Below are 22542 nucleotides of genomic sequence, written 5' to 3'. Positions count from 1 at the left end.
ACACGCTGAACCATTGTGGCAGGAGTTCCATGAGTAAATTAGGTGATATGCCTACTGGAGTGAATGAGGTCGGATGGGCCGGATGAGGTGAAACTGAAAAGATTTCAAAGGGCTAGAGGACAAGACCACGAGGCGGAACGGGGAAAAATTGAGCCGATATTGAAATTTCATGAAATAAACTATACAGCACAGGTTTTGGCTTGTGAGTATCTTCATTCCTGGCCAAATGCGGTGTAATTGAAAATTCGGATTTTGTATGGGAATATTGAAATTTTGGTGGTCCATTAAGTGGGGGTGTCCATTAAGTGGTCCTGGATGGTATTTCATAGACAAAGGTTGTAGGACCTAGATCCTGTATGCCACCACTGATCAGCCCGTAAAGCTTTGCCGGTTCACCGTGGTGGGTGGACAGCGGAGCCGTCACGTAAGGGTCGCGGAAACCAGTGATCTCCAAGCTGTCTGGCTCACCAGGCAATATCGGATTGCGAGGAGACTTTTCCCAAGTGATACCTCCATCGCGTGAGGTTGCCAGAGCTAAACCGGCTGCATGACGTGGGTATGGTGGGGTGCTCCAGTGAAATGGCAGATGCTTCACAGAGGAATAAGCAACCCTCAGTGTCTTGTCGTTGGCAGGAACCCAGCACCCAGTGAAGACACCTTCAGAGTCATAGATCTGGTCTGGAACAAGAACTGGTGAAACCGGAGCTGGTGCCCATGTCAATAGATCCTTAGACACCAAATGGCCCCAGGACATGTTACCCCATTCGCAGCTCAATGGGTTGCCTGTCAGATCATGCTATTTAGCGCAAACAACTTAGGTGGTACATTTAAAAAGGTAGATACGTACATTGGTAAAAAAGCATGGTATGTATTGGTGCATGGGTCGTATCCCGGAGCGCAAGGATCGTTGATCCAGCTGTTTGCCGTGAAATGGACTCTGGGCTGTTCGGAGCGCCTTTTCCAGGTCTGTTGTAACTGGCACGCCATCTGACTAGTCCGGGTCAAGCCTATAGGTCTTTCGCTATCACGTTGAGTATGCAGACGCTATTAGGAAACAGAAGCCTAGTCAACTTAGTTATAAATGTCGATTTGAGCGAAGCGTGGTTGGGGTATCTTCGTGGTCCGCGCAACCGGCCTCCACGGATTTGTTGGCGACATCGCTAGCTGCGGGGACACATCGCGGAGCTCAAGATAGCTCCGCGAAGCTCGATGAATTTATAAGTGGAACGATGTAACTTTACAAACACGTGACAATGTTAACTCTAATCCCTACGTAATTCCGTATGGAGACATTAAGGCGGAGGTAATTCTCCACCCCCAACCCCTGGCTTCGCTTGCATTTGCATTGGCAACCATACCCCATACCCCGGATCATAAGAGAACCCAACTGTCTGGGTGCACTAACCCCGGATTGATTCGACGACTCAGCTGGCAGGACTATAAGTATCCACCTCGGACTTGCCAAAGGTCGGCCTGTTCTACAGACATTTTGTCCAGGAACAATCATTCTGCCTACCATTTAGTCGGCATCTCAATCTCATCACTTCAAAGTCACAATGACTCTGATCCACGGGTAAGCGCGTCATGTTCGTTCCTCCGAGGAATCTCTGTCAGTCACTGACTATCACACCACAGAGTGGATTATTCCGTTGTCAATCCAGACAACAAATGGAAGATTCTTAGGTCGCAGTTGCGGTTTGCCCTTTGGGGTAAGTTAAGCCCGGGGTTCGCAATCATCAGTTGTCTGTTTCCATCAGCTCACAATCGCAACTAGCTCTGTTGATCTCCACTGGCGTTGTCATGCAAGGGTTTGACATCGTGGCCGGCGGTCAGCTCGCTGCTTTGCCTGAATTCAAGAAAAAGTTCGGCGTGCTCAAGTCGGACGGTACCTACCTCATTCCGGCCCACTATCTCTCCGCCTGGAACTCAATCGCCCCCGCTACTGAAATCGTCGCTACATTTATCTTCGCGCCACTACTCGAACGGTTCGGTCGAAAATGGGGCATTCTGGCAGCATCCATCATCTCAGCTGCCGGAGTCCTTCTCCAACAACTCGCTCCTGACTGGAGGATGCATCTGGCAGGACGGGGTGTCAACGGTATTGCGATCGGTATGATGTTCACCATCTCGCCTCTTTGGATTGGTGAGACGTGTCGTCCCGAGCTCCGTGGCTTCTTTCTCTGCTTCTTCAACACTAGCATTGTCTTTGGCCAATTTGCCATCGTCATTGTAAGCCAGGGGAGCAGTCACATTTCTGGAAAATGGCAATGGTGGCTTCCTGTTGTGGCCATGTACATTTTCCCTCGTATGTTTTATCTGTCCTCCAAAGGTTTCCAGTCACTGATACACGATACAGTCATGCTTACCGTGTCCTGGCCCTTCTTCCCCGAGTCCCCCTATTGGCTTGTCAGGCGCGGCCGCACAGCTGATGCCAAGAAAGCATTACGCCGTATCTATGGTTTCGAGGAGACCGAATACTACGACATCGAAGTCAGCCGTATCGAGGAAGAAATTCGACTCACCAACGACCTGCATGGTAACGTTGACAGCACACCTCCAAAGAGAATCTTTGGCATCAACGTACAATCAGAAACAGAATGCTTCAACAAACTTAACCGCAAGCGTACTTTTACTGCTATTTTTGTTGCCTCGGCTCAACAAATGATTGGAGCAACCTTTGTCATTGGCTATGCGACATACTTCTTCGAACTCATCGGCATCAAAAACTATTTTGGCGCCTCAATCGCCTTATATGTTGTTATGCTTGTTGCTAGCACCGCCGCCTTCCCCCTCACAGAGATATTCGGTCGTCGATTCCTCATTGTCGGTCCACAGTTTGTACTCTGCTTGATGCTCCTGATCATGGGCATTCTGGGATGCGTTCCGGATAAGACGAAGGCAAGCTGGGGTATCGTTGGCATGCTGTATGTTTGGGCGCTGATCTATCAGCTCTCTATTGGTGCCACAGGATTTGTCCTGGCGTCAGAAATTGCAACAATGCGGCTCAGAGCGGCGACCCAAGGCTTCATCACCATTACTAACTCGATATGGGGTCTGATCATGCAGTTCACAGTCCCATATATGATCAATCCTGATGCCGGAGACCTGGGCGGCATGGTCGGGTTCATATTCTTGGCTACCGGATTGATCGCCGGTTTCGGTGGTTGGTGGCTGTTTCCCGAAACTAGAGGCCTTTCATTTGAGAAGATGGATGAGCTTTACGCAATGAACGTCCCTCCTAGGAAGTTTAAGGAGACTGTTGCAAGATCCGATGGTCTAGAGATTACTGTAACTAATACAAAGACATCCAAAGGGGTAGTAGAGGTAGAGTCGGCTTAGTACATGGTTAGGGAAAGCCTTGATAGCGGGACTTTTCCTTAGTGTTTGGTTTAAGAAGCCAGAAAGCAGTTTTATTTCTAATAGATGTAGGTATTAAAGATCCTGATGCGGTGCTGTCCGTATCGAATTGGGGAAGCCAATCAGCTGTAAGCTCCTTTGTTCACTTCGCTTCGAGTACTAGCTTCTATATCACCACTCATCATCCGTGACCGCCAAGACCCAGTTACAGCAGATACAACCAAAAACACCAGTGATTCTTGTAATCACTCTGTGACTCTTACAGTTACCCGGTGGCCATCGCTAATATATATATATATATATATATATATATATATATATATATATATTTAGCAGTAGATAGAACTTAGCTTACTAGCTATTAATAAGACTTCTTTACCTGAATGTGCCTAAACCGCTCTATTCACTATTAAGAGATATGACACTTCGCAACCTACTCAGTATAGTGCCCTACGCAATCCGCAAACATAAACCTAGTATGGACTAGTTTACCTGTTTGGAAACCATAACCGTCGCACTTAGCCCTCTAACCCTAGCTAGGTCTCAGCGAAACGCCGCAAATATAACTAAACAAGAAACACTACTGTAGTCTTTTGTGCTGTGTGACCCATTGCTGGCGTCTTCAGTACTTCCCCATACATCATTCCATACACATAGCAGGATCCTATTACCTTAAATGTCATCTGTTTGCTCCCTATTGGCCTAATGACTAACGGAGTTTGGACTGTTGGAACAATACATATCAGATCGCCGGGTTGTACCAAGGGCGATCCCATCCCACTGCAATTATACTTCACCGTCAGTAAAGAATGGCAGGCTCGAGAGCTCAAAGTTGATAGCCCCCCGGTGGTGTTGGCGAAAGAATGACTTACCAATAGCCTTTAGCTGAGGTGAAGAATCTCTCCCTTTGTATACTGTTTGCCGCTCGCTGTCGGAACGGTATATAATGCTTCGGCGCTCCTCCCGTGCCCCATCGCTCCAGCCAGTTGTGATCATGGAGATAGGAATGCATGGACGGACAGTAATCTTGACAGAATTGTGCAAAACTGTGAGCAATAGATAAAGCATCCTCGTCCTCCTTCGTGTGTAAAAGGGTACTCGCAAAAGCAAGCACTTTGTCTTGATAAATCAGACCATGGCGTTTTTCTGATTCCTCCAAGACCGACCAGTACGTTTCTGCAAGACTAGGGCGTTGGACGAGCATTGATTCTGCGATGCGGTGGCCAGGCTCCTCAGTAGTGGTCGTGGCCTGATTAATGTTACTTCGATCCCTTGCGGCGACCTCTCCGCAGAAATCGATAGTGTCTATAAGATACAGACAGAGCTCAAGGCTCGACCCATCAACTCGGGGGGATAGCCAGCCTACTGAGGTCGGGTCCTCCCCCTGGCAGGCCTTATATCTGTCATTGATAGCCCAAGCTCGACTGACGTCTAATTGGGGGCACCACGACGGCCCACTCGCGAGTTCCTCAGGGAGACAGTGAGATACCAGGCCAAGAAATCGCAATGAATGGGGACTCAGTCCGGAAAACAACTGGAGCCGCAGTTGCGACAGATTTCTTGAGTAGTCTGCCTTGATCAAGAGCTCGCCGTCGTCCGACCTTGCACGAGGGTGCCCGAGGAATGCATAAACGAAGTCCCTGAGGTCCGTAGCCTTTTGAATGTGTCTCGCCCTGAAGAGCACATCTAGAAACTCAAGTTTTGAACGTTTCAGTGACTGCTGGAACAGGACTTTGAGTATGCGGGAAGATCTGAACCAGGCATCTTCGACATCCTTGACGTATGAGGACCAAATGTATGTGAAGAGGTCCGAGATATGGCCTGACCTGAAATAGACACCTGGAAAAGAGTTGCCGGTCTGGGCCCATGCCTGCACGAAGTCCATGACTTCAGCAAAGTCCATCATTGACGAGCCGTAGGCAAGCACCACGTTCTTCGCAAGCCCAACCTCCTGAAGAACCCAAACCCGCTCAAACCAGGGATGGTTGAATAATGGTAGTACGTTCTGAAGCCGCGTAGCAGTGACAGGACCGTAACCATCGTCTGGTTTCCACCACTTTCTGCTGTTGAGGACGTCTTCGGACAGGTACTTGGCGGCAATGCGATTGTAATCTTGTATGACGCTGAAAGCGACACTTGCGACTTCGCCGTTCTGGCCGTCGTCGCCAAGACAAACCACGACTTGCTGGGCATGAGCGTATATATCGCCCATCATGTTGACGTGGAAGCTCTTCTCTACCAGGTCTGACTGATTGATGCATAGGGCATCGGCCCATATGCGTCTTGGCTCACGGGGGTGTCTGGTCTGGCGCAGAGCTTCGAAGAGGTTAGTGGTGATGTCGACTTGATGACCTTGACACTGAATCGAGCGGCGTTCTGCAGCGTTACCCCAGACGTATGATATCGCATCGTAGGCTTTGAATATATTTCAGGGTCAGCCGAGACGGGTTTCATTAAAAAGAAATTTCGATTTCGCATAGAGGATCTTACCTTCAGTGTCAAATTTGGCAACGTGGAGAGAACATTCTATGGGATCGTCTCTAGCTCCTGGGTCTAGGGTGAGAATGCGAGTCCATTTCCCTGCTGGCAATGGAGAGTCTGACTGGTAGACCCCGGATTGAGGTCTATTAACTTCCGACATGCTTCTCTGTCGAGAGGGCTGGATGAATGGGCTTGATGTTGAATGGTTCTTTTGTGCTCGTCTTACGTAGCTTGAGCCGAGCTTATCTTACGGTGAGGGAGGGGCATGGAGGGCGCAGACGTGGACAAGTCATCAAGGCATCTACCTACCGACATTTTGCCGACTGGTGAAAAGTTCTTCAATCTCTTACAGAAAACAGTAAACCCCCGTAGCAAGGGTTATACAGAAAATATAGATACTTCTCCAGATTGAGACCCCTGACTGGCGATATGAATTTTGCCTAGCCTGCTCAAATCAGTGCATTGGCTCATCGAATCGATGGGAACATCCCAAAAGTTTTGTGTTATACCTAATACCTAGTCCCGAATGGCGGGAAAAGAAAATTCAAGGGGTGAAGCTAAGACGGTTGGTCCTCTAAATGTGGCATGGTGACGGCAACATAAAGAATATATGGAATATAGGTATGAGAATGCCTTGAGTGGTTATCTTGCTATTGAAGTAATAGTAATGTTAAATTCATGTAGTAAGTAAGTAACTGACTACATGGTTGTAAAAACAAGCTTACCCTATAGCGTTTAGTGACACGGTCAACTCAAAATTCTCCACCTTCCTTTGTCATCACACTTTCTTGGCATACAATTGTTAAGAAAGTCGCCCTGTCGACACCTAAATCCTTAACAAGTGCACAACAAACGCCTCAATTTGCGCTTTGCGCAGCCGCAAGCCGCGGCGATGGCTTCGTCTACGACGAACCCGCCCGCTGCTCCGGACCCCTTCGATTTAGGGATCCACACTCCCGCCAATCTGAACCGAGGAGCCCGTGCAGCCCTCTTACAGAACAGCCCTGCGGCCGTGAACGGCACCATTGGTGTTTCACCCGGTCCCAGGCGGATGGCTCAGACACCATCCTCACCACTTAATGCCTCTACCATTGCTGCAGCTACGGAAGGAGCTGAGCGCGCCAGCCCCTCATCGACCTTTGAACAGCAACCAGTCTCTATCATTAAATCAGCCAATGATCTCGCGCGCGAACGCGTAGAGGAGTACAATGCCAAACTTATGGTATTCCAGGCCTTCTGCGCCAAGTTCGAAGAAGCCGCACAACAATTCACTACCGGACCGCAACGACGTTTCGCTCAACAGTTTGCCGACAGCTTCCTTGACTCCTGGAAACGAGAGCTCTCCAGTGCCGGACCTACCATCCCCAAGCCTACTTACAGCAGCGTAGCCGCTGCCTCGCCTCGCACTGACCGTGACCGTCTAACCCACAGACAACAACAACAACATGGACGCCGACAAACAGATCCACCTCATCGCCAAGGGCAACAAACGACTATCGCCCCACCCCGACAAGACCTCCGCGTCTTCATCCGTCTAGAAGCCGGGGCTCCGGCCAGAGCCCACAGTAGCTATGCAATCCGAACCCTGATCCAGGAAAAACTCAGCGCCGTCTCAAGCAAGATTCGACAGGTTTTCCAGGTCAGATCGGGATGGGCCGTCCTGACTGCCGACCCTGAGACACGCGACTTTCTCGTAGAGAAGCAGGCTGAGTGGGCGGCTGAACTGGGAGCTACGACAGTAGAAACGAACAAGGAATGGTTCACCTATGTAGTCTCAGACTTTCCCACAAGACTGACTGACTTTCACGGTAAAGAGGTGGATAGTGATAGTATTGTCCGTGATGAGATAGAAATCCAGACGGGGCTTAAGCCTGTTGATATACGTCCTTCGCGACAATTCTCGGACAGCCCCTTGACCAAGACTCTACTTGTATCGTTTCTGAAGCCCACAAAGAGATTCTGGTCGCTCTTTGGCAGCAGCGCGGCGAGACTGATTGACAAAACCGACCGACCCAGACAATGTGAGACGTGTTGGGGCTACCACTTTGCGCGCAACTGTCATAGACAGCCAGTTTGCCAACGTTGTGGTAAGACTGGCCACATTATAGACAACTGCACTGCACCAGAACAGTGCATCAACTGCTTAGGCCCTCACCAAGCCAACTTTCATAAGTGCCCAGCTCGGCCAAAGAGAGTGCACGGCGTGCTCCGCCGACTCACCAAAGAGCAACGAGGACATGTCCGGACCGTTGGCGCGGAGGCATACCGACAACGACACCTGGCACAACAACCAGAGTCGCATCTGGAAGCCCAACAAAGCGACGACATCGCATCACACGAACAGCCGAGCATTCGTGGCCCAAGTCCAGCGGCATCAGGAGCACCCTCGTGCATCATGGTGGCCACAAGCCCTCATGCGGGCTACGAAGCGGAGGAGGAGCCCGAGCATCCCCGACCAGGCTCACCGCGAAAACGGCGCATAGTTCTCATCACTCGTCCTCTTGACCAGGAATAGATACCCGCAGACACGAAAGAATAACAAGAAGCCGCTCAGGATCTTTCAGGCCAACGTCGGCAAGATCCCCCCGGCCCACGACTGCGCTCTGGCGCTGGCCGACTCGGAACGATACGACATCGTCCTTCTACAGGAGCCGTGGACTGCTCACACAGACACTCGCTCCCTAACTAAAACCCATCCCGCATACGACACGTTCACACCTGTCGAGACATGGGACGGTAACGACACTCGGCCTAGAGTCATGACATATGTCCGACGAGACCCAAGGCTCTCGGCTGATCAGATCCGGCCCTTTCAGACTCGGGATATTCTATGGCTTACAATCAACGGCATGACGATAGTTAACTTCTATCGTCAGAACGACGAGAGTGATGCCCTGAACATACTGATACGATGGCCTGTTCCGGAACGCTGCCTTATCGCCGGCGACTTTAACGCCAGACATCATACTTGGCAGACAGGACAAGCGACGAACCATAGCCAAGAAATTGCAAACTGGGCATCAGAAAATAATCTCGACCTACTTAACACTCCAGATATTCCAACAAACCCACACGGCAACACGATCGATCTTGCCTTTACTAATATGCCACTTGCTGAAGCTACCGTCGAAGATCACCTTGCCACTAGCTCTGACCACTTCACACTCAGCCTTACCCTTACCGATGCGGGACTAGCCCCGATGCAACCGGGCCGGGTTCGGGTGACAACAGATGACGAGCTCAAACGATTCGCTGAGATCGTAGAGCTTGGAGCCGCTGGACTCCCCACAGCTGATTCGACCCCATCCGAGCTTGATGAGCTTGCCTCTGCACTCGTGAATCTCCTAACATCGGCAGCGAAGGCAGCCGGCCGGCCCACACGGAAGGGTGCACGAACTGCTCCCTGGTGGACCGAAGAATGCGCCGGCGCCGCGGCTGCATTTCGTGCAATCAGAAGACTCTACCCTCTTGGCTTCAACGAGGAAGTCCAAATCGCCAAACGAGACTTCCATCGCGTAGTCCGCCGAGCCAAAAGGCTCTACTGGCGGAATCTCATCGACACCTTCTCCGACAGTAGCTCCCTTTTCAAAGCCGTTCGGTGGCTGAAGTCCCCAGGGCCCTTCCAGCCGCCACCACTGCAGGTTGACGATGTCGTCTACGAATCTCAGATAGACAAGGCTAACGCGCTCCGACGAGCCACGCTGGAACGACGAACCGCAGACGACGACATCCAAGACCCTTGGATGCTCGTCTCTCCTCCTAGACTGATCCCGTTTCCACTCGAAATTTCCCTAGACGAGGCACAGTATGCGACCCTCCATACAGGCAATACGTCTCCTGGATCAGATAATATCACCGTTAACCTTCTTAAAGCCGTATGGCATATCATCGGGACGCACGTCCGCCGCTTATTCGAGAGATGCCTCTCTGCAGGCCACCATCCGAAACCATTTAGGGAGGCGGAAGTGGTCATGATCGCCAAGCCCGGACGCCGAGATCTCACATCGCCACGGGGTTGGCGACCTATCCCTCTGCTCTCCTGCCTCGGCAAGGGTCTAGAACGGCTGATCGCACGCCGTCTAGCATGGGCAGCTATTCACTACAGCGTCCTTCACCCACAACAAGCTGGGGCTCTCCCCAAAAGGTCGGCAACAGACCTAGTGACCGCCCTGATCCATGATATCGAAGAGGCGTTTGCTCGCAAAAAGGTGGCCACCCTGGTCACAATGGACATCCAAGGCGCGTTCGACACCGTCTTGCGCAACAGGCTGGTGCTGCGTCTACGCGAACAAGGATGGCCCAATCATCTGGCTAGATGGGCTGGGTCCTTTATGAGTGGCCGATCGGCCCGTGTCAGATATCAAGACACCCTCACACCCTCCTCTCCTCTCCAATGTGGCCTCCCTCAGGGGTCGCCAGTATCGCCGATTCTTTTCCTACTCTACACAGAGCCCATCTACCGACTGGGCAACCCCCAAGGCCGCTTCGGCTATGCGGATGACACAGCTATCCTGTCCATAGGCGACACAGTAGACGAAACTACGGCTATGGCTTCCGGGGCCATCGACGAGATGGTGCGCTGGGGAGCGACAAACGGTGTCTCCTTCGACTCGAAGAAGACTGAAGTCATGCACTTCTCTCGCAGCAAACTCAGGACCGCACCAGCGGTACGTCACGGAGATATCGAGAAACATCCCGAGTCAGCCCTACGCTGGCTGGGCATCTGGCTTGACAGCAGGCTATCGTTCAGAATTCATGTAGAGAAGTGGGCAGCGAAAGCGCAAGCCGTGGCCTACCATCTGCGAGGACTCACCAACACGAAACACGGCCCGCTGCCGGCTGCCGTACGAAGTGCCGTCAGGGCATGTGTCGAGCCCGTGCTACTCTACGGCGCCGAGGCCTGGTACCCGGGCACAAACAGACCGCGATGGAATCAACCCACCAAAGACCTATCGTCAAGCAACCAACATCTCATACAGAGAATGACCAAGGCCATGAACCAGTCTATGAGAGCTATACTTCCCGTTTGGAAGACAACACCTATTGCTGCTCTCCACCGAGAAAGTGGGATACCGCCAGTCGCACAACTCCTCGAAGCGCGGCGACTCCGATTCTCTGCGCGACTCAAATCGCTTGATGAGGCTCACCCTCTGGCGAGTCGAACGCGCCCGCCCAGCCAACCTGCTTACCACGACCTCATCAAACGAAGATATCAAGCACAGACGGAAAGCAGCTTCCGAACACGTCTTCGACGTACAGATGAGCTCCTTGCGCCGTGCGCGCGACCGAAGCTCATCCAGCAATGCTTCAACCAAGAACAAATGCCACCGCTGCAGACAGCATCGAAGAAGGAAACAGCCGACGCTTTCCTCCATTGGGTGCAGTCACTCGACCCGCTCACCCTAGTCGTATACTCAGATGGCTCTCTGTCCTCTCAGGGTGCCACCAGCTACGGTTTCACTATTCACCAAGGCAACTCCCCCGTCCTCGGCGGATCAGGTCGCCTTGGACCTGCAGAGGTCTTTGATGCCGAAGCTGCAGGAGCACTGGAAGGCCTTAGAGCCGCCTTAACCCTGCAAGATTCAGCAACACAAGACATCATAGTCTGCCTAGACAACCTCGCGGCCGCCACGTGCCTGCGAGGCACACCGTCCGACTCCTCTCAGGACGTCTTTCTCGAGTTTCAGGCACTAGCGGCATCGCATGGAGCCACACAGGTACGCTGGGTGCCAGGACACACTGACATCCCTGGCAACGAACAGGCCGATAAACTGGCCAAAGCAGGATCGTCAGCCCCCGAGCCTGAGGGAGCTCAGCCAACACTAGCATACTTGCGAAGGATCGCAAGACAGAAACCGAAAGAAGCATTCGAGACGTGGTGGTCTACCTACGCCCCTAAGCAGTATAAGAGACTCAATCTCAAGGCGACTACAGGCTGCCCGCCGGAGCTCTCGCTCCCGCGTGCAGCCTTGCACCATCTGCTGGCAGCGAGATCCCTCCACGGGGATTTCGCCGCATATCACGAGAGATTCGACCATAGCGATGCACGCTTGGTCTGCTCGTGCAACCGACGCAAAGCACCGGATCACATCTTCTATTGCAGAAAAGTACCGCCGCGTCATCGGATGAGGCTTGCACCCTCACCGAATGCAGCGGTCAATCTAGCAATAGGAAAAGACTTTACCAAATATATCGACCTGTCCAAGGACAGCGCGTTCTTTGGAAAGATTTGCCCTCGTTATTAGGCGACCGTGACTGGAGAAGCACTCGCGACTCTCTTCCTTTCTTTATCTTCCACACATTTCTTTTGTTACCTTTTCTTCCTCTCTCGTATGCTCACGGCCAGACGAAGGGCGCCACCACGCCCTCCATCTGGCCGGGACCACCTTGAGGTAGTCTCGAGCTGCCGCACACACACAGACTGATCTCAACCCCTGATATCAGGCCAAAAGCGGCTGCGATATGCCAGCACCGCCTTGTCGTCCCGCTGACGGGTAACAGGCCCGATAGGATGCGCCATTTGTGCCGATGATATGCTGGATAGAGTGCGGTCTACTGACGCGTTGCAGAAATCGGATACCGAGCGGAAGACTAATTTCGCGTTGCGAATGACTAATCATTTGTAGCCAATAGCATTTCTGTAAATAGCGTGTAGATAGATTCCGACTTCTCTAGCCCAGCACGTCCTGTGCCCCAGTAGGGGACTTTCGGGGCCGATGGCCCCCTGGACGAAAAATATACATACATACATACATACGCTAAGCCAGCCCCAGGCTCTCCAGACTTACCCCACACCTCCACCAACTGGCTGGTACGCTACACAGCCAAATGACTTACATTGTTCCTGCTTTTCGAAACCGTTTTCACCAGTAACCAGGGACACGATATGAGAACCAGCCAATCGGAGCGAACCATTCGCTTGACACCCACAGCGCTGCCTCGAGCTGTCAGGAAATCATGGTTAACATTGAAGAAGGAAAGCTCACTATCGCAGCGGCTAACCCAAGGACGCCGCCGGCCATAGAAATTGAGCACTGTGGAACCAACGTGTAGGCGGGCTCGCAGGTAGGGCCTTGTAAGCGCCAAGTGAGCATGCGTCTCATTTTTGGATATATCCCGTTTATCGCAACTTTTCAGCGTCGTTGAAAGCGACAGCACTACATAGTAGGAGAGTCAAGCAGTTAATCATATAGGCGCAAGACTTGCAGATATTACCTCGGTAGATGAATGAGAACAGTTAAAGAGTGCCTGGTTATTTTTATCTTGATCTGTAATAAAGAATTAGCCTTAAATAGTTTAAAAACTTATCCCTAACATTGAGATTAACAATTAATACTATGTTATTGCTCGGTAATATCTATTGAGAAAAATGTTCGGTTACAATATGTCCCCGAAACCCTTCAGAAGCCCAAAGCATCAGGTGAAAAGAGAAAAAACAAGATAATGCTTGTTGACAGCCTCAACCGAAAATTACCACCGACTAAAATACAGGCTTGTACTCTGGAAATATCAACACGACAAGCGACGGTTTGCGTCTCATCAGATGAGCTACTCCACTCTTTTACGCGAGGAGTCTTCAAGATGGCGGAGTTGGGCTCCGGCGCACTTGATAGGTACAGAACGTATCTTCAACGCTATGATAGGTCCGCGGCACATCGGGGATCCGGGCTCTTGGGTCACTAGGGTCCTCCACTTTTCCTCCACTAGTACGCTGACAAGTGACAAGTGACGTACTCCGTTAGCTCTGCTGGCGATGTTTGTCCTGGTGTCCCCTCAATCTCACATCCTTTCCGTTCTCGTACGTTCCTTAGGGCACTGGTTACCATACACCGACTCATCGTCACGACCATTTTTAGGATTGATTGCTGCTATACAACTATCAGAGTTCAACCACAGGTATATCAACCTTTTTACTGTCTACTGCAACAGCTTCAGCGGCTTCTGGGCCGGACTATTGACTTGGCAAGTTGTAGGGAAGCATCCAGCAAGACACTATTTTCCAATTTCTATTTGAGTTCATCGGCTGCTAAATAAGCCAGGTTGTTGAGAACGTATCGCCGCCAACATATCTCTTGCTGGATCACCTCTCGGCGACTACACCAAAAGTGACTCACTTTTCAGCAGCCAAGCCTTCACCCAGAAGAGCAGATTCACCTTGCAATCTCCTGGCCGCATAGTTCCAGACATTTCGTCAGACCAACGAACCATACAAGACTCAACTATTACAACCCCTACATGAAGCAAACTTTTATAATCTGGAAATTATATGCAACTCGCTGTTGCCGGTTATAGCTTTATTTCGTTTTGGTAAGCATATCAATGGCTGTTGGGGCTTTCCCCCATAGCTGTCATGGCACATTCGACTCGCCACTGCATATGCAATGATCCCATTTGCGATGTCTTTGCGACAGCTCGATTCTTATCCTTATGCGTTTCATTTATAAGAGGATTTTTTCCATGTTGCTAACCCAACTTTATTGCTCTACAGGACACTCGACTGTTGCTAGACGTCTCCCGACCGATTGCACGGTCGTCGCACCGTCAAAGTCTTCCTATCATGTAGCCCATACTTGCAATTCTTGATATCGACAATTGAGCAGTCCTATTAGGGTCTTGCTCCACGTTTCATTGCTTACGGCGGCCAAGATGCCCTTAAATCAAAGCAATCCAGAGAGAACCCCACCACAACCAACCGATTGTTTTCTCCATCTCGATTCCTTCAACGGCAGTCGTGAGACGGTCTTAAGCGACCCACCAGAATGGCATAATGACTCAAGCCTCAACGCGACCACCAACAACAATCCCGCAGATGGTATGCACTACCTATAGCGAACTTGTAGTAATCCAGAAGAGGCTAATGCGAACCTGTAGATAACCTCTCCTTCTCCCGAGAAGAATCTGATTTATTGGATACAGAGAAGCTACACTTGCACACTTGGCATCATATCGACCCTCCTGGACCTATCACAGCGCACAGCAGTAGCTCTAATGACTACCGCAGCGTCATCGACGACCTAACGCTCGAGATTCAACAACTGAAGAAGGAGCTCAAGCGCTATAAGCAACCAGGTCCGGCCTTGCTCCATAAAGACAAGCTGTTTGAGATCAAGGTTTATGGGCTGCCCCAAAAGAAAAAGAGAGAGCTCGAAACCATACTGAGAGACCTTGCCGCGGATCACTATGGGTCTCCAGAGGCATCATCATCGCAAAAAAGGAAAAGAATATCCCCCCACAATCGCGATCACATATATTCCAAAGCTGGAGTTCAGCGCAGCCATGCTCCCTCTACAGGTTCCAGCCTCCGGCCGGCTGACTCTGCTTACGCCTCCATGTCAGCCGGTGGCGAGTCTTCGAGAACGCCATTTTACCTCCCCGTCTTGCCTTCAACCAAATCATCAAAGGGCAAGGTGGAGGACTATCTACGAGATGTTCCTGACGGGTTATACCCGCAGCATGTAATCATGACAGACAAGGAGCGGAGGAGTCTTGTTGTTCGTCGCCTTGAACAGTTCTTCACAGGCAGAAGTAACAGTGCCGATGTCTCGAAAATGTCGCCTCTGCGCCCGGGTGGCAGCTTCATCATGGCGCGCGTTGTAGCGGATACACAGGTGGCGGGCTCATCATCTGCTTACCAACCACCCACTCATGAAACTGAGCCTATCCGGGAAGCCAGATTCCTCCCTCTAGAACAACAATGTCGCGCTTGGGAATATCAGTGCCATTTAAGTGCCCATGGGTCGGCCTCTGATCCCGAAAAGGACAACGTGGAGACAGAAGGCAATGGTAAAGGCTTGGTCTCGTCTACCAAGCTATTTCCCCCACTCCCGCTTCTTCCAAAACAGCGACCAACGCGACCTTGTGATCTGGACCCTGATCGTGCTCAGATTCCGTCTGAGAATATGAACTATATCCGGCATTTAGACCTACTATCGCCCGACATATTGCCTGGACAGCAGAGTATCCAGGACATCCACCTAGACGCTGAAGGCTGGGTGTCTCTGAACCTGCTATACAATTTGGCCCAGCTCCACTTGATCAACGTAACTCCTGACTTCGTTCGCTCCGCCGTATTAGAAACCAGCACCAGGTTTCAGCTATCTACTGATGGGCATAAAATCCGATGGCAAGGCGGATCTAAAGATACCAAGTTCAGTAGCCACATCTCTATCTACGATTCGCAAGAAAGCCCTCCTGCCAATAATATCAATGGCTCTGAAAAGACACGTGAGCATCAGAAGACGAGCCCGTTCATTAGCAATGAATCCCAATCCGGAGGCTTCAATAAGAATGTATCTGCATTGGATCCGCAGTTTTACGCTCGAGTTGAAAGTTTCCGTTACAAGCCACTGTTTGTTCGGGAGGGATCATCAGATGCGAACACTTCACAGGATGCGTTGGTTTGCTCACCTATAGCCGTGGACGACGATAATCCTGGCAAGTCGGACTTAGGCTTGAATTACTCTGGAGGGTCGGTTGGCAAATTGCAATGCCACGAAGGTGCTATCACATACTACAGCGACGTACCTTTCTGCATCGATTTATCGGGTGATCCAGTTGATGTATCACCAACCATTCGCACGCCCTTGTGTAGCCAAAACCGGAAGGATTCTCAGCAGTCATTAGACTTGGTTCATTCTCATCTACGAACAACATCTGGGTCCTCTACCAGCTATAGGCCATTGACAGATCGAGGCCAGGGTCTACGTCAGCTGACTTCTTCCACGCATAAGGGTGATCATAGAGACCCGGGTCTGATAAACAATGACTGTGAACAAGCTAGTGACATCGAGCTGGATTTGATTTGGAACGACAATCAGCAGCAGTACGTGTCGCAACAGCAGCCTTTAGAACCCTGCGGACTTGGCGGCGTTCTCCCCGATGATCACTTTATCGTAGTTGTCGATACAAAGCGGCCCAAACAAGATATCCTCCCACAGGCTTCCAAGCCTCAGACTAGGAGACCCAACGAAAGCATAGAAGGGACCATTGATCAAAGGGCGGCGACGTTAACCTCATGTCCTATCCCTGGCGGTTCAGAAACAAAAGTAACCGAGCAATCACCGTCTATCGAGATTGAGTATCTGTCGGGGCGTATCAAGAGATTAACGCCAGTCTCATTGCCAGCACCTGCTATGTTCCTTCCGCCGTTTAGCGTTGATAATTCCACGTCTGTCGAATATGACGAGCTATCTATAGGTGTAGATAACACCGGATCGTGAGAAGAGGATATGAGCTAACGATCTTGACTTATTCTAAAAGCTAAAGCACAGTCTGTTAAATTGAGAGTATTATATTTTACAGTGCGCGTTTAGCGTCAGTAAGCTATCCATCTAAAAGCAGTTTGACTGTGGCCATTACACAGTGCATGATTAGTAGGGATACGACCCCTGTCCTTGTAGTGGCAGATACAAGATAAGTAAGATACACGCAGAAAATGGCTGCTCGACTTGACAGGTATGTCAAGAAGAGCATTTCCAAGTTCGGGTGGATTGGACGAGCTGCTGAGCATTGCAGCTGATTTAACTTGCTTTCTTGTCTAAGTTCAGGTTCTAGATGAGAGGGTCGAGTGGCTGTACAAGGCAAAACAGCCAGTCGGGAAAATGGGAAGTCGGTTCCAGAGGATCCGGGAAGAATGCAAAGCGATTCCCGACGACCAAGTTCTACTGACCCTAGAGTGATGCTATGTACGATTCAGTTTATACCGTCGAAAAGATATCGATGCCGATCGAACAAATCTAAATACTAGCTTAATGGGGCATGTAATGGAGCCAGGGCCATGGGGAGGTTGAGAGGGAATAGCTTTACATTCTCTACGTGCGGACACAAGCATTGCAAGGGAGCGTTGCGTTACGACTCCTGAAGAAAGGTGCATCAAGTAGGGGGCCAGGGGTGCGAAATTCACACTCGGGCTAATATTGAGATCGAGCTGATGCGTTTACCAACCACTACCTCCGGATCATGCCGGCCCTGACAACTCATATCATCTCTCGCTCCGTCTGGTTGAGGCCTCGTTCTGGCTACAGAATGTCTATCCCTTGGAGTGCGGAGCGGGCACAACCAGGTCACGGACAAGCGTTTTAGCCAATAAAAAATCAGCCTATAAAAGGTACCTCTCATGTCACCTATTTTAGCCGGTGGTAGGGGTCCCAACAATATTGCGAGTTACATAGAGCTACATTGCCAGTCTTACAAAAATAACGTGATCACGGCACCTGTTGATTTGCACTCCGCGGCCTTAATGCCGTCTCTGAGCTTCGTGACCTAGTATCATCAAACCTCGAGCCCTTACAAGCTAGGCAGGTTGAAGGGTTTTTCCTTAGGACGCGAATATGCTGTAATTTTGGTGTGATTGTGTCACCAGCTCGAAAAGTCTTCCTTGAAGAGCCGGTTGATCCGTAAGTGTTGATAATAGCATCAAAAAGGCACTGCCGCCAGTCAACCCGACTCCGGAAGGGCTTCCAATCAGGCTGCCCTTGGGCTTGAAGGATAAAGCTGTTCACAAGAACAATATCAAAGAGAAAGGCCCACACTAACGCCTGCCAACCGGCCCTACAAACGTGGTGATCGTATCCCTTTCCAGCTCTTCGTTGATCACCTCGATCAACACCACCTATTTCATCATTGTAGGCCGCCGCGATAGAAGGGATTGGGAATACCTTCAATTCCTCGTTGCCAAAGAAGGTTCTGACTGGTTGGTTTTGTATTGTACGGGCTGTAGGGCGTTTGCGTTGCCGAAGTTCAAAATCGGCCCCTGTGTGTACAGTTGAAAGGAACATCACGAGGACGTGGTCCTTCCAGATGATCTGGTTGACCTACAGAGGCCAGAGACTAATTAGTATATGTTCAATAGTGCAGGACTGTCTCAAGGGCCTCTTACAAGATTATCAGTGGTTGCTGCAGTCCTCACTTCGTTGTACCCTAGCTCCGAGCCGCCGGCCTTGTCAGCAGCTTTCATTTGCACAAAGAGCCTATAGAAACCACGGTTTGATCGAGCTGTTCCAGTGGCGCCCCAGCCTTCCTTCCGAAGAATCCTGAATAGGTCGGGTGACGAAAAGAGGTTATCAATGGAGACGTGATAAATGGCACAGGGCAGCAGACTGACTAGGTAAACAACCACCCGTTGTGTCAGACTCAGGCGAGGCTCTTCATCGGCGCCTCTCTTCCGTTTTCGTTGAATCGGAAGACCAACAGGGCCAAAGCTAGAGCCCGGCTTGTGCCAAATCCACCTTAAAAACAGGCCTCCTTGGGCCACAACCCACACTTTGAAGCCATGAGGCGTAGGTTTGTTCTTGACTACTGTTGTCGAACTAGATCTCCCTGTAAAGCGGATCATACTCTCATCTACAGAGAGGCAAGTGTCTAGCTCGATGAAAGCCGTAGATATCTGCTGTATGTGCTGAGGCCACTGTTCAATTCGATTGTAGGGCGAAGGGAGGTTATTGTTGGTGTTGTGAGGGAAGATTCGTAGGTGACGTAATAGCAACTGAAATCGATCAAAAGGCATAAATTTGAGGATTGAATGAGTTGGAAGGTGAGACTCTAAGGTAGCAGCCTTCCAATGGTCTCGAAGACGAATTTCCTTATGTATGCCTATATAAATAAGTACGCCGAGCCAGAGATACACTTCGTCAACAGCGGTTGGAAACCAAGCTCGTAGCCGGACCGGAAAGGCCGGTTTCGACTCTTTTAATAGGAATTCAACGTGTTCATTAGTATATTCGACCCATAGTTGCACAAGGTAAATAGGTTAAAAAGCTTAGAATAGTAATAGCGGGCTGCTAGGTAGATTCTTGATATAAAGTTCAAATTCATCTATATCAAAAGGTTGAAATGCATCGCCTTTCTGATCACTCGGCTGTATAGTCGGCGGGCAGCTATTAGCAGCTGTACCCTGTGTGCCTATATTCTCATCGGCTTCATCAAACTCAAATAGGCTAGTATTGATTTCAACAGGTCCTGGGTCTTTACAGCTTAGTTACGAAGTCATTGGGAAGGTGATGAATGGTTTGTATGACGAAATTGGTGGTGTTTTGTCGCAGGGTAGGCATTAGTAATCTAGCTATATGCTTTAAGTAACTCTGCGGGATGGAATTCCCCGCACAAGAGATAACTTAAGACATCAATCAACACATTTGCTGCTGCTCATCATATTCGACTCTAACGGCCTTTAAGCACGCTGCTAGTGCGACAGTTATGAGCTCCGGAGACTACTTATCATATGCGCTCTCTCACATCATGATCCAGGCATCTTCTCTGCCGCAAGCCAATGTCCATCGCCATCAGCGTCTTCTGCATATGCAACTTCGTCGTAATGAGAGCTTTCTCGTGCAAATTGAAAATCTGAAGCCTCAGGGGAATCGGCACGAATGGATATGGAGCCAGATTCTGGACGCATATGCTGGTTTCGCGGTATGCATTTGGACCCTGGTCGGATGTATCAGATGAAGCGATATGAAACAGCAACTTGAAACCCGCAAAAGATTTTAACAGAGAAGACTCCTAAAATCTAACAATCATGATCTCTTTAATCAGCAAGAAGCTAACACATTAATCAGAAGTCAATTCAAAAAGGACGCTATCCTTTTCTTGACTAAATGTCACAAAATGTCGATCAAAGATCACAATCTCACCTTGCTTAACTCCCGCGAGGACTGGACCAACTGGATCAACTCTATTGAGGATCTTGCTGTGCGCAATGACGTCTGGAGCTACTGTGATCCAGAAGGGATTGAAAACTTAGTCTTCACTGCGACCAAACCATCGGACTCAGCAAGCAAGGACACGATCCAGAAATATCACAGCCTCCAGGCTATCTATGATAGCGAAAGGAAGAAATACGACAAGGTCTCTGATCGCATTGACCTCACAGTGTGTCAGGAGTTCAAGCAGCACTACCTCGGAATCCATGACGTCCGCGGTAAACTCATCGCGCTGGCTGATAGCATCCAACCCACCGCGAAAGACCAGAAGCAGAATGTTAGGTCTGAGTTTGAAAAGCTTAAGAAGGGCCTTAGCAACACCAGTCTCGATAAATGGCTCAGCCGCTGGCCTGCTCTCGTTAACAACGCTAAACGTTACAAGATAGAGAACCTCAGCGAGTCGCAGATCTGTGATGCATTCATTGAATCATCTCGCGAAGTAAACCCACCGTTCTACAACTACATGAAGTCCAAGGAAGCTCAGGTTGAAAGCGAGAAAAACCTCGTCAAGGAGGCTGCAAAAACCATGGAGAAGATCTCAAATGCGTTTCTCACTGCGCTCAACGAGATTAATCCCGACCATGCCAGTAGCGGTTCCGCCACTGTCGCAAGTTTGACTGATTCTGAAGAGGAAGAAAACGGTGAAGATGACGATGTCACCATTGTTCAGAAAGCTCAGAATACAGTAAATAGAGCACTCAAGACCTTCCGCAAACTCAGTCCAACCCTCTTCGAGAAGAAGATTACTATCGGATTCTGTATTAAGCAGTTCAGGACAATGGCACCACCAAAGGAAAAAGCTATTAGAGGACGAGCAGCCCACGCCACTCTTCAAGGAAGAAAGCATAGCAATGATTCAGATTCGCAGAACGAAGAGGATCAGCCGCAACAGAAAAGACAGCGGACGGGGCATCCATCCTCGAACATGGGTTTCCGAAATTGCGTCTGCGGCATGTCCCACAAGTACACTGAGTGTTATTATCTTAATCCTTCGGGTGCGCCAGAGGGATGGACACCAATCGTTCAAATACAGTCGAAAATCATCACTACAGTCAAGGGAAGCAAACGCCTTAAAGAAAACATCGAAAGGGACCTCAAGAGAAGCAATATTGACTTGCCTAAGTTCTGGCCGTCAGATATTACAAAGAATCAACCCAAGCATCTAGCAGAGGACGAGACTTCAAGCACAGATAAATTTCTATCCAAATCAAGAGCCGCATTTGTTACGTCAAGGTTTGCGTTTGGCACAACCGCAAAAGACGAGTACGGTGATTGTTTCCGACTTGACAATTGTGCGGGATACACATGTCTGCAATGACCTGTCTCGCTTCACTAATTACACACCACTCCGATGATGAAACCATAGAGTTTGGCAACTCAGGCACGCACCTCACAAGGCATAGGAAATGTCACGGTCCATGTCGACACTCCAACAGGCGCAGGTCTAAATTCAACTCGAGAACGTTGCTTATGTCCCTGGATTCCATTGGAACCTCATCAATACGCACTCTCTCGAACAACAAAGGACTTTATTTCAATACGAGGACTTGTTGGATGGAATATTCAGATGGATCAAATGCCTTTAAAGTAACTAAACATGGTGCTTTTCGAGTCGCCGAATCCCACATCAAGGACATTATATTCAGGGCTCAATCTCATAAAGAGGCAGCGCAATCCTTTGCAATGGCTACTAAATCGAGAACGCCTCAAGTTGCGACAGCTTCTATGGATACCTGGCATGCAAGGCTAGGCCATATTCGAAAGGAGGCTCTTGAACACATGCCTCAAGCAGTCGAGGGAGTCGCACTCGGGACTCGCAACTTCGAACGAAAGTCGGAACTCTGTCCTGAATGTCAACTCGGACAAGCGTATCAACAAATCTCCCGCATACCACCGTGGAGAGGATCTTACCCCTTCGAGAAGATACACCTTGATCTTATCGACATGGAGGAAGCATTCAACGCTGACTCCTGGGTCGCTCATTTCTATTGCGACTACTCAGCTT

The 22542-nt window shown here is 50.0% G+C and overlaps 5 protein-coding genes across 5 annotated transcripts; 2 read left to right on the top strand and 3 right to left on the bottom strand.

Moving 5' to 3' along the window:
• Positions 1-301: 301 nt before the first annotated feature.
• FOXG_21705 (uncharacterized protein) lies at positions 302-880 on the bottom strand (the record flags this gene model as incomplete). The annotated part of the gene is made up of 2 exons (XM_018402052.1): positions 302-796; positions 848-880. 2 exons carry the CDS (start codon positions 878-880, stop codon positions 302-304), a joined length of 528 nt encoding a protein of 175 aa, XP_018254593.1.
• Positions 881-1556: 676 nt separating this feature from the next.
• On the top strand, positions 1557-3339 carry FOXG_14380 (uncharacterized protein; the record flags this gene model as incomplete). Its single annotated transcript, XM_018394442.1, has 3 exons — positions 1557-1573; positions 1636-1709; positions 1775-3339. The coding sequence occupies 3 exons, from the start codon at positions 1557-1559 to the stop codon at positions 3337-3339; spliced, it is 1656 nt and encodes a 551-aa protein (XP_018254592.1).
• Positions 3340-4225: 886 nt separating this feature from the next.
• On the bottom strand, positions 4226-5998 carry FOXG_21704 (uncharacterized protein; the record flags this gene model as incomplete). Its single annotated transcript, XM_018402051.1, has 2 exons — positions 4226-5772; positions 5848-5998. 2 exons carry the CDS (start codon positions 5996-5998, stop codon positions 4226-4228), a joined length of 1698 nt encoding a protein of 565 aa, XP_018254591.1.
• Positions 5999-12450: 6452 nt separating this feature from the next.
• Positions 12451-12860, bottom strand: FOXG_21703 (uncharacterized protein; the record flags this gene model as incomplete). Its single annotated transcript, XM_018402050.1, has 4 exons — positions 12451-12562; positions 12627-12654; positions 12676-12782; positions 12841-12860. The coding sequence occupies 4 exons, from the start codon at positions 12858-12860 to the stop codon at positions 12451-12453; spliced, it is 267 nt and encodes an 88-aa protein (XP_018254590.1).
• Positions 12861-14105: 1245 nt separating this feature from the next.
• FOXG_14378 (uncharacterized protein) lies at positions 14106-17057 on the top strand (the record flags this gene model as incomplete). Its single annotated transcript, XM_018394441.1, has 3 exons — positions 14106-14145; positions 14327-14650; positions 14710-17057. The coding sequence occupies exons 2-3, from the start codon at positions 14485-14487 to the stop codon at positions 17055-17057; spliced, it is 2514 nt and encodes an 837-aa protein (XP_018254589.1). The 5' UTR covers positions 14106-14145; positions 14327-14484.
• Between the last annotated feature and the right edge of the window lie 5485 nt (positions 17058-22542).

Source organism: Fusarium oxysporum, chromosome 15 (genome assembly GCF_000149955.1).
Source record: "Fusarium oxysporum f. sp. lycopersici 4287 chromosome 15, whole genome shotgun sequence".
Classification (NCBI taxonomy): domain Eukaryota; kingdom Fungi; phylum Ascomycota; class Sordariomycetes; order Hypocreales; family Nectriaceae; genus Fusarium; species Fusarium oxysporum.
This window is presented reverse-complemented; position numbering and strand designations above follow the sequence as displayed.